At 46.8% G+C, this 15,073-nt stretch overlaps 1 protein-coding gene across 2 annotated transcripts in view; it reads right to left on the reverse strand.

Annotated features, from left to right (window-relative positions):
• GPC3 (glypican 3) overlaps positions 1-15,073 on the reverse strand; it is a 144,959-nt gene that overhangs the window by 71,644 nt on the left and 58,242 nt on the right. For both annotated transcript variants that reach the window (XM_027687278.1, XM_027687279.1), the window contains exon 3: positions 8,244-8,938. In XM_027687278.1, the coding sequence (XP_027543079.1) occupies positions 8,244-8,938 (695 nt within the window). The remainder of the gene's footprint in view (positions 1-8,243; positions 8,939-15,073) is intronic.

Raw genomic sequence — 15,073 nt, forward strand, 5'->3', positions numbered from 1 at the left:
CAGCTCAGACCTGAAAGTCTCCTGTTTCTGTCATGCTCCAGCTTGCAGCATCCTTCAGGTAAACCAAATCTAAATCTTAAATCTAAATCTTAGCAAGGACAGAGATCTGAAGCGAGATCAAGCCAGGCTCAGTGGGTGCTGTATGATATTCCCACCCATAAAATGCAGCAGCCTTAAAAAGCTCCTTTTCAGCTGCAGAGTAGTGGGGATGAAGTTGCCACCAGCCGAGAGATCTGCCTCAGACTGAAGTCAACGAACAGATTCATGTGAGCTTCAGTGCAAAGTTGGGTTGGACATCAAATGTGCTGTCAAAGGATGCTCCATGTGCTGCCATGTGTGCATGCAGGGAGGAAGGGGCACTGTCAGCAGCTACCTTCTACTTTTAATTAAAAAAAAAAAAGGCATCACTGCAAATTCCCTTGAAATGGCACAACATGCCAGAGGCTAGAACACATCCAGTTATAAGGACAGAGGGAGAGCAAAAAAAGATAATGCAATATAAAAGTTTACAACCTGAAACAAAATCAAATGCTGTTTTTAAATTATACCTGTGCTGATGTTCAATGTCACCTTCTCTGGCTTTGCAGTGACAGGTTTGAGCATCACTGGCCACTGCTTCCACCCAGCAGCTCTGCACAGTGCCACACACTCAGTCTGCTTCATCTGGACCCAGTTCAGTGACAAATTGACTCAGAGCCTCACCATGCCACCAGGGCAAGCAGAGGGCAGACCAGCATGCCACTCTGCCCACACTGGACCCCAGCAGGAAAAGGGCAAGGCTGAACAAAGTCCATGACAGCGTTGCTACCTGTATCCTCCAGAGGCAAAGCACTTCTTAACAGTGAATTAATTAATTGTGACACCAATGGCCTCCCTCCCCAGGCCAGACAAGAGGTAAAGCTTTCACTAGGCTGAGAATAACCTCTGAGTCTCACTCCCTTAAAGAGGCAAGTGATGGTCAAGAGCATTCATGCCAAAGTCCCTTCCAAAAATGAGATGCAGACCCTTAATTTGCTACTGTGTCTTTGATTACTAAACCAGAGACTGAAGCCCAGTAGCAGGATGCCAAAGTAGCTGGATCAGTATTGCTGATACTGGGTTACAAAAGTGCAGGCATGAATAATTTTTGCCCTTACTCATTCAGCACCAGCCAAGCCACCAACAACATGGGAATTTCTAGCTCAAAATCAACACCTGGAAGTTCAGCGCCTTGCCATACACTTCCACAAGTATCAGAAAATCTTTATTACCTGAAACCTCTTCAGACAACTAATCATAGTACTCCCAAGGTCTTTTCACAGGAATGGGAATGCTGCTGATACTGCCCTCAGTAATAAGGTTTATTTTCATCCTGCAGGGGGAACAGATGCTTACTTTACCACGCCTTATCAGGCGCCTTACACTGCCTATCACAAAATGGATAACAAAAGTACATTATATACACACCTTGGGACAGCTACAAGGGGGTCTGAGATCACTGAAAACCAAAACCTCACCTGTATTTCCAGCTTTAAGTGAAAAATGGAGCTAGCTACCAGTGAGCATTAGAGAATAGCCTGAGGATTAAACTTCGCCAATAAAGAACCTGAAAATACAGAGGCTGTACATCCAGCTGACTATCCCAGGAGTAATGCCAACAGAAAGCAACTCGCATTAAAAGTACAAAGAAACCAATCCCTGCATCTCAAAGGGAAGGACTTTGCGAACACCACTGTAATTTCAAAGCTTTCCTCACAAGTCTCTTGCCAGCTCTAGCTCAGAAAGAAAAATCCATTAGCAGATATGAAAACTCACTGGAGCTCCCTGCCGCTGCATCCCACCGAGCAAAGCAGCTTCCAGCAAGTTACCAGGTGAGACAGCTCCAAAAGCAGGTTCCAGGGAAAACAGCCCCAGCATCGCCGTGCTGACAAATGCACTAAATCACTGTGCATGGCAACAGGTGATATTTTCAACCCTGCATGCCAAAAGTCCCTCTATTTTTGATCTATTTTTGATTTTCATGCCTGTGTATTTGCTGGTAGTGCTAACCTGTACACCAACTGCAGCAGAGCAATGCTCCTCTCCGTGGTGCTACAACCAGCCAAAGTACCTGGTTATCTTCGCAGTACGCTCAGGGACTCCCTGCCAGGATTCCCTAAAAATCTAGGGCAAACAAGCATCCAGCTTCCCTGACTCTGTTCCTCCCTGGGGCTCCCCTGGCAGCTTCCCAAGGTCAGCATCAGAGCTAGGTTCACAGCAGGCACTCCACCTGAGCCAGGTGAGGTGAGCATTCCAGCTTTGGGATAACAGCAAACCCAGCCTGCACTGTGGCATCACTTCCACGGCACCTCAGCAGAATGGCTGTATAACCTACTTAAACCAGACCTCAGCAGTCTTTTAAAGGTGTTTGCAGGGAAGTAAAACAGCAAGGATCCTCTCACAGGACGAGTACATTGGGAATTACATGCTGTTCTTGTATGGTACTGGCACCCTTCCTCCAACCTGCTCCCCTCAGCACAGATGCGTGCGAGTGGTTGAACAAAGGTCTGGTTAATTTTGCAATTTAATAGGATTTTCTAGAAACTCAGCCATCAATTCTGGGTGAAAAAAAAGGCTTTGCTGAGCTTCCTGCTCTTTTCTTTCTAGCAATGCTCTGAGGGTAGAGCTGCACACTTCATCTGACTGCAAGGGGAGCAGCAGGGGCTGGGCAGCTCTCTCTCGGCCCCTCTGTCCCTTCAGATGCAGATGCCCAGGCTGGGACACACCTGCCTGACAAGCCTCAACTAACTGAAATCTCTTGATATTTTTTTTTTTATGGTGAGTTGCCGGTGTTTTTCATAATGTACTTTTTCTATGAAACTTTTAAGACTAATCTTGTATTCCTTTGCAACCTGTTCTCGTTCCCAGATTTGGTCAATGTTACAGAGACATCAGCTCCACAGTGTCTTCTGTACCCAATCATAATTATACAAAGACATACACGTCCTGCCAAGCAGGGAGTCCTGCTGTGCGAGACAGGGATTGGTGATTGCAGCTCCATGTCCAGACAGAGAGGCTCCACACGACAGCCAAAGGGCAGGAGAAGTCCTGACACCACCATCCAAAGGGTTGAGAGGGGACACATGCCCTGCTGGGCACGCAGGAGCAGCCAAATTCCACATCCCTTTCACACCTACAGGGCACCCTCCTCCTCAAATGCAATACATGGCTACAGCCTCACACCAAAACCCCCCCATCTTTTTTGGTTTGTGTCTCACTGGGCTATGAGTTGCCTGTTGATTCCCACTCTCTTGGAATGGATTCAAAACCCCAATGAGTTATGGGGTGGAAAAAAGCATTAAGAAAAATATTTCTGTAGATAAATTAATATCCATGTCAAATCAGCAGCCTCCACACCTCAACTTTGTAACCTTTCAAAATAATTTTACAGTGTTGGCTTAAGGTAGGGAACCCTGTCTTTTCAGTGGATGAAATTAGCTGGATGGTCACACTCAAACAGTCGCAATCAATGTCTCAGTGCACAAGTGACAAATGCCATTCCTCAGGGGTCAGCATTGGGACCAGCAATTTTTAATATCTTTGTCAGTGACATGGACAGTGGGATCGAGTGCACCCTCAGCAAGTTTGTCAATGACACTGAGCTGAGTGGCACAGCTGATGTGGTGGAGGGAAGGGATGTCATCCAGAGGGACCTGGACAGGCTTGAGAGGTGGGTCGGAGCAATCCCAGGCACAAATGCAGGCTGGGCAGAGAATGGATTGAGAGCAGCCCTGAAGAGAAGCACTTGGGAGTGTTGGTGGATGAGCAGCTCAACCTGAGCCAGCAATGTGTGCTTGCAGCCCAAAAAGCCAACTGTGTCCTGGGCTGCATCAAAAGCAGTGTGGGCAGCAGGTGAGAGGTGATTCTGCCCCTCTGCTCTGCTCTGCTGAGACCCATCTGGAGCACTGCATCCAGCTCTGAGGCTCCCCAAGATAGGAAGGACATGGACCTGTTGGAGCAAGGGTGAAAAAGGTGATCAGAGGGCTGGAGCACCTCTGCTATGGAGACAGGTTGAGAGAGTTGGGGTTGTCCAGTCTGAAGAAGAGAAGGCTCTAGGGAGACCTTACTGCACCTTCCAGTACTCAAAGGGGCTACAAGAGAGCTGGAGAGGGACTTTTGACAAGTGCATGGAGATAAGATGAGAAGGAATAGCTTTAAACAAACAGGGGGCAGGTTTAGATTAGAAATTCTTGACTGTGAGAGTGGTAAGCCCTGGCACAGGTTGCCTTGAGAAGCTGTGGCTGCCCCATCAAGGCCAGACAGCACAAGCCTTTGAGCAATCTGGTTTAGTGGAATGTGTCCCTGCCCATGGCAGGGAGTGTTGGGACTTGATGATCTTTAAGATCTGCTCCAACATAAACCATTCTACGACTGTAACCCCAGAGGAGATCAACTATTAGCTATGCAAGACACACAGACAGACTGTTTCTCTTGTAATTCCAACAACAGTGAAAGCATTAACTTTTAGAAGTGCTGGGATTGAATACTCTATTAAGCTTTTTTGTACTGCATCTCTCCCAGTTGTCTTGGTTTGTGGTAAAAAGCACAAACAGACTGACTAAAATCGCTCTTCCCTACACTCATGATTAAAATATCTACAAGAGGTGGACATACTAGGCAGATTTTCAACCAGGGAAAAAGTGGAAGATTGGAAAATTAATATAGATATAGCCCTAGACAGCAAATTTTTTTCCCAATGTGCCCTGAGAGTCAGCCTCCTTGATAAAGTATTTTAATAGCATGTTTTAGGGGTGTTTTTAAACAGACAAATTGTAGAAATAATAAAGCCCTAACACACACTACCGCTGACAAATTAGCTACTAAAGCAAGGCTTGGGATGGGAACTGTTTACTGCCACATTACTGAATTCACTCCTCTGCATTGCTGTTTACAGACCAGGAACACACAGGCTCACATTTAAATGCATGCCTGGAGGCACACAGTCCCCAAAAGCAGATTAACAGCAGTATGACTTCCTCATCTTGGGAACTGCAGAGCTGCTCAGAAACCCACCTGGAGGCTCTGCAACACCTCTGGAGCTCAAGTTCATATGCCCTTTGTAGCCGGGTCTGCTGCAAGCTATAAAAGGGTCCAGGTCTTCATGTGAATGCCCACACCCAGCCTAGGGGAGGGTGGCAAGGGGGAATGAGGAACAACCACATGCAGGAAGGATGCTCAGTCAGGTAACACACCCAAGGATCTGACACACCAGGAGGAAAAACTACTGCTGCAGAAATGCCACCAATGCTGTGAAAGACAAAAGAAGCCCAAAGGTCAGGCAAGGGCACTAGTGTTGTTAGTCAGGCTATAATCGCTATGGGCATGGAAGATAAGTTTTCCATAATTCCAGGGGATTTTAATGACAATTAAATAACCTATCATTATTCTTAATACCATACAGGTGAATAGAACGGAAGCAATGGTGGCCAAGGCCAGTAATAAAAGAGGTCAATATGAGGAACCAGGCCAGAACTACACCCCCACATTTTCAAAGACAACCTCTGTGGCATTTCATTCTTTGATATGACCACAGTGTCTAAAACCAATCATATTTACAAGATAACAGTAAATACAACTGTTTGCTTCTGGGTGTATTCTTTGAAACTCAATATGTGCTGATAAGTTTAACCAAGAAACTTTCATTCTAGCACAGCTAAATAAAAAATTCTATCACATACAGAGTGATATCTTACAGAGAGATTTACCCCAGATTACCCCAGATGCAGCCCAGCTATCAGAGTCAGGCCATCTGCAACACTGTGGTTAAGATTGTTAGTGCTTCCATTACTGCCTTATTTCTCTACTGAAGAGCTCATACATTCATTCATTAAAAAAAGGTTGCTCTAGGCTCGGGTTTGACATAAGAGCCTTAGCTGAGCAACATCAGTGTTTTAAAAACAAACTTCAAGAACCCAGTGGCCATTCTCTTTTAGTACAATTGCCAGGCAACTAGGCTTGCTTGGCTTGGATTTTTTTCCTCTGCACTCCTATAACTCAAAAATGTCTCTAGAGCAAATAAAAGAATCACTCAAGTATTAAATAATCAAGAGGAGTTATGTTTAAATAAGTACCTAACTACATATGGCACTAATGAATTCAAACAGCTCTATCAAGTAGGAAAGCACAATGGTTTTGCAATGCCCACTAATTTTTTTATTGTAAAGGAAGTCAGTGTATGTTCTGGTTTGGCAGAGGATGAGCAGATTGTAGCTCTGCTGCTTTGGCTTGTGTTTTTAGTGGCACTTCATCTACTTGTTCTCTGCAGACAGATCAAGGTGTCAATATTCAGTAATAAAAGTGACAGTCAAGTTTATTAACTGCATACATGGACATCTTCAAGAAAAAATGCATTTCTGTTGTTGTGCCAACAAAAGAAGGACATGGGAGGACAGACACTGATCCTTTTAGGATCGTACAGTGATGCACATGTTGTCTGTGCTCATCAAACCCGGCATACAGCCTGCAAGGGCAATGTTTTTGTTCTGCCTTAGTACCTACAAGCACAGCAGGTTTGCTGGTGCAAAACACGTTGGAAGCTCTTGCTCAAAACTGAGTATGTCAACTATTTTGAGATCAAATAGGCTCACACTAGAAGTGGAAGTAAGTTTTGTTTCTTACTGCCTTGGAAATGCCAACTGGGCTTAGAGTTCAGCTGGGTTTTCTCTCATTATCACCTGTAACGTGACTTCTCCATCTCACCTGACCTCAAGCTAAATCTACAGTTACATCTCTGCTCCTTTGCTGTTCCAGAGAGGATCAACAGGTTTTGAGAGAAGGGAGAAGAACCCGCCCTGGCTCCATGGCACCAGAGCTGCTGCTCCTGGGCTGCCAGCTGAAACCTCCCTGCACAGAAAGTGCTTGGCAGGATGCTACAAAACTGGGATTTTCTGCAGAAAGGGCCTAAGGTAGGTTGAAAGGTAATGTCCTGCACTGTACTCTGGAGGCTAAAATGCTGCCCATGAGTCCTGCCTGCACCCATCTGCCCAGGAGACCAACACTCAGCCCAGCCACAGCCTCCTCCTGGTCACTGCAACACAAGAGAAATCCAGCTCACTGTAATGTGGTCCCCAAATCCCTTCTAAGCAACAGAGAGAGCTCTCTGCATGTGTGCCAAACTACCCAGGTGGTGTGACACCACACGAGTGCCACCTCATTATTTCACAGCCTGCATAAGTGTGGTGGCATGTCTTGGGCAATCACCGAGCAAAGAAGGCACAGCAAAGAGTGCTGCTGGCTGAGTGCCACATAGCTCAAAATCCACAAGCTGATACATTTCCACGGTCCCCCCCAAAAAAGATAAGAGTTACTTACAGTGCAAGTAGTACAGTGACCTACATAAACACAGCCCTTTTGTAAACAGGAGTCAAGAATGGCAGGAACAAGCAGCTAACAGGGAAACAAGTGTCAGATTTTAATCATCGTTGGCTTTAAGCAAACTATTACAACACTCCTGCACCTTTGCCCCATTCCCAACTCTACCCTACCTACATGGAGCAGCTCAATTGTGTCTTAAGAAAAATCTACTCTGCAGAACAAGCACTGTATTACCACAGTACATTTGTCCTTGGTGTTCAAACAGAGCAGCAGGATTTTCGGAACAAGAAAGCCTCCATTTCTCAGGAGGCTCAGAAATTCACAATTTTTTTTTAAAGAGTCAAGTCACTTCTAATAAATAAGAAACGATCTCATCCCTGTGATTAAATGCAGCCCAAAACTGGAATGAGTTACCAAGAGATGGAGAATCAGATCTCCTTTGGTAAATCAGGGGATGCATGCCACAGTATGTGCCTCTACTTGGCATCTATTTGGATGTACATTTTAGTGATGTTAAAGGAGGCAGAGAACACCTGGAAAGCAGGACTAGCCTCACAGCTACCCAAGGTAAGCACAGCACTCAGGAAGAACTGAAAATGCTGGGACATCTCAGCTTCCAACCTCACACTCCAGATACAAAGCTGATGCCATGATAAGTCCAGACCCTTCTGCTCTGACCAACCTGAAAAGAGGAACAGCCCTTAACTGAATCCCAGGCCCCCCAAACACCAGTTTCAAATGCCACCAAAAGTTTTTTTAAAAAATCAGAATGGGAGAGAAGGAGCTGGTAATTGAGGCATGTGGGGTTTGGTGGGTGGAGGAAAGGGACAGGATGGCTTCAGCACATAGAGTTCATGGTACATGAGCCCTGCCACAGCAGCGAGCTTGGGGAACTACAGAGATCTACTCACAGTCGTTGAGAGCTTCCCTTCGCTCTTCTGCACGTGGACGATCGCGTCCCGCACCAAGGAGAACAGGTTCAGGAGGACATGCTCCATGTCATAGATGCCGTGCATGCCCTTGGTCAGGCCCTCCAGAGACCCAATGTACTCTCTCCAGTGGTTATGGATCTCCACGACGCCCGCCAGGCACCCCTGCATCACCAGGCCGCAGTAGCCGGCACAGGGCTTGGCCAGGAGCAGCCCCTGGCAGTGCGAGCAGTACCACATCTTCAGCAGCGCCCGCCCGCAGTCCTTGCTGAACTTCAGGTGGTCCGTGGTGTTTATCACCTCAATCCCCAGGTTCAGCGCCTGCAGGAAGACCCGTGTGGCCTGCAGGGACTTGGACACCTGCGTCATCATCACCTTCGGGTAGTTACCAAAGACTTTGAGGTCTCTCCTGGCTGCCCGCAGGCACTCCGTCATTTCCATGGAAGGATCGGGGGAGCCGGGATTAATCAGGTGGGAGTAAACCAAAGGGAACAAACCGTCAAAAAATTCATTTATCATGTCATTGACACTGATGTCAGAGCCCAGTATGTACAGGGAGACATCAGTAAAAAGTTCTCCAACGAATTTAAGAGCTCTGGGCCCCATGCTCTTGTAGTGGGTCCTAAACATGCTGTTGGTGAAGTTTCTTGCATGCCGTACTACAATTTCAAAGGCTTCTGCAAAACAGAACAAAAAAAAAAAAGTGTTATTAAGAGACAATGAGCTCAGAAACAAGGAGGATAATGTTTAATGTTCTACCACATCCCCGCTGCCAGAGCTGGCCCCATCCTGCCTGCCTTGGGTCAAACACCTGCTGGCAGCTGTGCCTGCTGCAGAACTTACCAGCGTCAGCGATTTTCAGGGGAAACGCATAAATTCTTTAAACAGAAGCTACACTTCAAAATGGCAAAAAAACTATGATCTAGTTAACATTTCAGCTTTTAAAGAAAATATTGATTCAAGAAAACGGCTAGACTGCAATTTCTTTCTCTCCCCCTTTCATATTGATTTGAAATTAACAGGAATTCTATCTCCAGACTTAATTTAAGGCAGAGATAAATGTTTGACAAACTGTACAATGCTTAAAATCAGGAAACAGTAAATGCTGACATTCCATTATGAAAGGAAAATATTTATAGGAGCTTAATAACAGAGGATATTCTGACTCAACCCTCAGCACTAAGTGTCCTCCAAGCCATTGGAAAAGCCCCCACAGTGCTGTAGTTTTCCCAAATGCACCAGGCTCACTTCAGCTGCAGATCCAATGTTTCATCTGCCCTGGATGAGAGCTGTTTCAAGGTCCACTGTGATGTTGAGAGACTGTGACGCTGTGTCCATCTGTGGGTGCCCAGCCAGGACCACTCTCACACACATCAGGTTGTGCCAAATTGTCCCGTGAAACTCAAGTTTTAGACAGAGATTGTCGTTTTGCCAGGAAAACCCATGGTGCATTTTCCCTTTTACCCCTTCAAAAGACCTGAGGACTTTCTGTCCACACCTCCTCCATGAGGTGAGCAGGAGAGCTCCCAGCAGCACAGTCACTGCACAGGTATTCCTCTAATTATAGCCTTCCTCACCAGGAGACTTCCAAAATATCCATACCCCGCTATGTAAAAACAACACACCTATGCACACACACACCAGTTAGCATGTTGAAGCATTAGAAGGGGGTGGCATTGGTGCAAACTAAAGTCTTTTTCTTCAGCCAACTCTTTCTACCAGCCTGAGTCCCATCCTCCAGGGTACTATTCATAAAATGCTAAAAATAATGAACAGCCTCTCGGTTCACAGGTCACTGACACCCCACAATGTAACTGCTCTCAGCTGTGTCACTCTGGAAACACACATCCAGGCTCAATTTGCATGAAAATTATTCATGTTCAATAATTAAAGGGAATGTTTAATTTTTAAAGCCTTAAGTGTTATTTTCCCCATTTGTTAAGGCTGGGATGCAGCTGAGTGTGGCCTGACACGTCTCCACAGGGGTTCAGTATCAACACTATCACAAGCAATGTCAGGCCTTGCTGCTCGCCCTGCATAACCTCTCACCTTGCTCAAGAGCTTTTAAGACCATCACATCTCCAGGACTTCCAGCTCTTTCTTCCCAGGTGCATCCCATGCAGGAATGCCTGGTGGGACAGGGACCAGGTGCTGTTTGCTGCCCCCCACCCCAGCATGCAGAAAGCTGTGGTGTAAGCAGAGACCAAAGCAGAAATTACTGATACACTTCTGCAAACACTGTCTCCATCCCATCTGGTGCCTGCACACACCCCAGGCATGCTGCTGAAGCATTTTGTCCACAGCTCCTGACACTCACACCAGGATTGTCCCAGCAAGCCCAGAACAAACCATCTGCATTCCTAGGAGACAGCAATCCTTCCCAACAGCACAGATTGAGGGATGCAGCGGTGCAAGGACACAGGACCCCTCTCTCCATGCCTCCTTCTCCATAACAGCTGGTATCCTGCCCTTCACCCCCATACAGAGCATGGTAAAGCTCTCCAGCACAAGGGTGAGTCTGACACAGAGTGGGCTGTGCAAGCAGAGCAAATTCTGGTTGCACTGTTATTAAAAGTTTTAAAACAAAAAACATCGCTTTAAAGAGGGCACATGGATTACAAAACTTTTTTTTCCCCTTCTTTATCCTCAGGAGCACCAGAACAGCTTTTTCCTCTAAGAGCACAAAGAACTTTTTGGACCAGAGTTTTTTTGACAGCACTGGAGACGGTGCCAGGATTTTCATGCTGTGCCTCACCATCCGCCTTTAACCTCTTCTCTGTTAGTTCCTTTAGAAAAAGTCATCCCTCTTCCCTTTTCTCGCTCCTCTGTGCTTTTCCAGTTATCATCAGAGCCAAAAGACTCTTCGCTGATTACAAAAATATTCCAAGCTCCTATGCAAACCTCCTACGGCGAGAAATGCTTCAGAAAGGAATGGAGAACAGTGGCATATCAACAGAGCATGCACACACAGTCTCACTGCTCTAAAGGTCATGACATGCACATAATTTTTATCATAATAACTGGCTGAGAGTGTCTATTTTATGCGCCTTGGAGCTTTTGCATATATCCATTAGAAAGCGCAACAGGGACTATAAAAGGATATGGAGATTCCTGCTGCCCTATTAATAGATGTAAGAAATAATAAAACTTCATAAAAAAGGAGTCTTGCACATCCAAAATCTCTCCCACCCAACTCCTGTAGTAGGTGCTTATTCTGAAATATCCCTCACAAAGCACTGGCTGCAGGAACAGCAAATCCCCAGCTGCCAGCAGCTGCGGTGACCCACGGCCAGGCTCTGAGCACTTCACAGAGGAGGAAACTTTGCAGGTCAGTCCCCTGTGCTCCCACGAGGGAGCCTCACAAGGAAACAGAGGGGACAGCGCATTACAGAAGCAACGTGGGCTTCTGATCCCCCATAAAATCCCACAGCCTAGATTTGCTGCTGGTAAAATCTGCCCTGCTTATAACACGGCATTATTGAAACTCCCATTGCTGGAGGATAATTCAATCTTTTCTTTATTCTTTCTTTTTTTATTCTTTCTTTTTTTATTCTTTTTTTTTTCAGGGATATTTTCAAAAGCCACCACTGAGAGCAGTCAGTTTGCAGGTCTGGCTGAAGCAGAGTGAATACCCTGACAAAGCAAAGCATCAGACTTGCTCCCAGCTTCAGGAGGCAAAGGTACTGCACAGCCAAGCAGGGCTCATGTTTTAAAATCTCCATCACTGTACTGTGCACACACAGCACAGAATAAAAAGTGTTCCTGTAAATACATTAACAACAAAAGAAGGGTTCAGGAGGATCTTCCTCCTTTCCTGAATGCAGGGGAAAGCACAGTGACAAAGGCCAAGGAAAAGGCAGATGTACTTAATGCCTTCGTGGCCTCAGTCTTTAATAGTAAGACCAGGTGTTCTTCAGATACCTGGCCCCCTGAGCTGGAAGACGGGGATGGGGAGTAGAATGAAGACCCCATAATCCAGGAGAAAATGGCCAGGGACCTGCTACACCACTTCAGTCAAGGGCAGGTTATCAGGTCTCCCAAAGGATGCATGAAACAGTTGAACCTACTGCAGATCACAGGTATCAGGCACCAGCTGAACACCATGGGCAATTACTTATTTTTCAGGCAGGACTCCTGCTGAAGCACCTGGAGAGGAATTGCTGCCCAGTTCCAGCAGCCAGAATGGTAGGACTAAGCTCCTTTCAAAGTGTAAAAGCTTCCCAGAACGCAGCCCAGGGAGAGCTGCATGACCACTGCAAACTGGCAATTAGAGAAAATAAATCGTAAAAGAGCATAACAGTGCCTTGAGTGGGGATTACTGGCAGGAGAAGGAAATCACTGCCTTCTCAGCTCAGATAATAAGAGTCTGCTGCTTAGTAAAAATGCCAGCTTTCCTGAGAAAGCACGTTCACTCCTAAGCTGCAGCAACTTCAAAGGGGTCGATGGCGGGGCCAGAGGAGCTCCGGATTAACCTACTGGCTGCCCCAGGCTGCAGGAGGCTCCAGCCACGTCTGCGACTTGATGGGTTTATTTAAGAGATTATGTGATGCAGTTGCCTGAACTGCAAGGAGCCGCCAGCAGGAGCAACCCCAGCGAGCCATTCCCATACAGCATCCCACTGGAGAGGAAAGAGCCAAAATCTGATGGCAGCTGCAGAGCTGGGGCAGCTCCAGAGAGGGCACCTCCAGGTCCAAGCTCGGCAAGTGCAGCTTCACAAGCAGCGGAAGGTGTTTGGAAAGGTGCTGCTGCTGGGAACAGGAGGTCTATGGTCCCTCTGCCCCCCATACCTGCTCACCAAAAAAACAGCACCACAGCAGCCACATGGAACCACCTCCCTCTGGGAGAAGGTGTGAGCTGGCACAGAGCAGGGAGGAGGGAACAGCAGGATCCACCACAGCTGTCAGACACCACAACATGCCATGGGTTTCATGCTTGCCCCTCCAGTACTGTGCTGCTCTGGTTCTGCTGCAAAGACAAGCTTCCCACATGGACAGTTGCCCTTCTTTGGGTATCACACACCACACCAGCAAGTCTTCTTTGGCAAAGGCACAGGAAACAGTGAGGGAGCTGCACAGCAAAACGTGCTGCATCAGCAGCAGGTCCGTGGGGCACCCTGGAAGGGAACAAAGATGGGTGGAGGTGCAGGACTGTGTGACCTGTGCAGCCCTGATTGTGTGACACAAGCATCTCTCAGCACGTGGACACCAAGGCATTAAAACTGCACCTACAACCTTGATTTTCCTGCTTCTTGACATCCAGCCACAGAAACCCTGCAACCATGAAGCTCTCTCTGAGCAGGGGAACTCTTACCATGGCTGCTCCCACTTCCTATCAGGAGCTGAGCTCCCAGCTCCCATTTGCACCTTTGCAAAGGATTGTTTGCTCAAAAACTTGTCTTCCCACACTTAACATCTTATCCTGACCATCTTCACAGTGCAGGAACTACAACATGTTTGTTATTCCACTATCAAGAGCCAGTAACAGCAAGGTTCAGTTTTATTTTCTGTGAGACAATCAGGCAAGTAATCCTAGACAAGGTCATGTTTTCACCATCATGTTCCTACACCCCATAAAAGCTTCAGAGCCATCTCCTTCAAGACTCTGTGGAAGAGTGGTGAGTCCTCATGCACTATCCCAAACTGTAAAACAAACAAGAAACTGATTTCCGTGCAGCAGAAACCTCCCTTGAGATCAACACGGATCACTGGCATTCAGCTGAATTTCTCTCTGCAGATGATAATGCATTTGATGATTCACTGCACCTTCCCCAGAACACTGCTGCTTGGAAGCACCCCAGGCTACAGGCTGCAAATGTGGCATGCAGTGATTCCCTGTCTTGCACGTGGGACCATTTTCAAATCTCACCAGCTCCACATCCCAAAATGCACTTTAATGCCTTTTAGGGATGAACATGCATCTTCTCCCCCAGTGAATCTCATTTGTGGACGCGACTGCTCCAGGGATGCAATTGGCCCAATCCCTGAAGCTCAGTGGATTTGCTGAAGTCCCTCTTTCAGGCTTCAATGGCTCTCCTCGTGTCTCTGGAGGGTCCCTGCTCACAGGGCCTGACTCTCTGAACAAGGTACAGCAATAACTGCAGGGGTCAGAGAGCCTCCAGTCTGGCCAGACTTCACCTGCCAAGCTGCCTTGGCTCTTCCTGCTCTCTGGCACTTCTCTGCTGATGGCAAAACCTCTCCCTTCACTCCTCAGGACACAAATCATATCAGCAGACAACTTGGTACTGGAATCCCTCAGCACATGAGAATCACTTCCATCCTGAGGCAAAAACATGGCTGTCCAGGCAGGATGGTGGGAAATTCCTCAGTTAATTAATCTGTTACTAATGCAGTCGCTGCATCCCCTGCAGGCCTGGGGTTCCCAAACCTTTAAAAGTCCCATATATCCAAAAGCCAAAAATGCTCAGCCCCTCAAAACCACCACCAATGTTCATGGACTGGAATTCAAATGTTCATCAAGGAAATGCTAAAAGTTTTGGGGTTTGTAAGTTCGACCAAATATTATCTGACCTGGCAATTGCCGTGTTATTGCTTGGAAAGGGTGAAAGGAGCCAGAGGCATCCATATGTGAGTGAGCTCTAAGAAGGAAACACTTCTTTAATATCTCCAATGAATCAGACAACTTCAGGCCGATCACAACAGCCTGTGTTCCCAAAACACACACAACAGAGCTCACCAAGAGAGGAACAACTGTTTGCAATAACAGCCTGGCTGCCACAGGCACTACTGGTGAGATGAACCCCAAGTCATTTTTCAAACAGCAGGTAATATTTATTTACCAACTTGGAAAAGGTT

The sequence above is a fragment of the Neopelma chrysocephalum genome, unplaced genomic scaffold, assembly GCF_003984885.1.
Source record: "Neopelma chrysocephalum unplaced genomic scaffold, ASM398488v2 Primary Assembly neopelma1_73b, whole genome shotgun sequence".
Classification (NCBI taxonomy): Eukaryota; Metazoa; Chordata; class Aves; order Passeriformes; family Pipridae; genus Neopelma; species Neopelma chrysocephalum.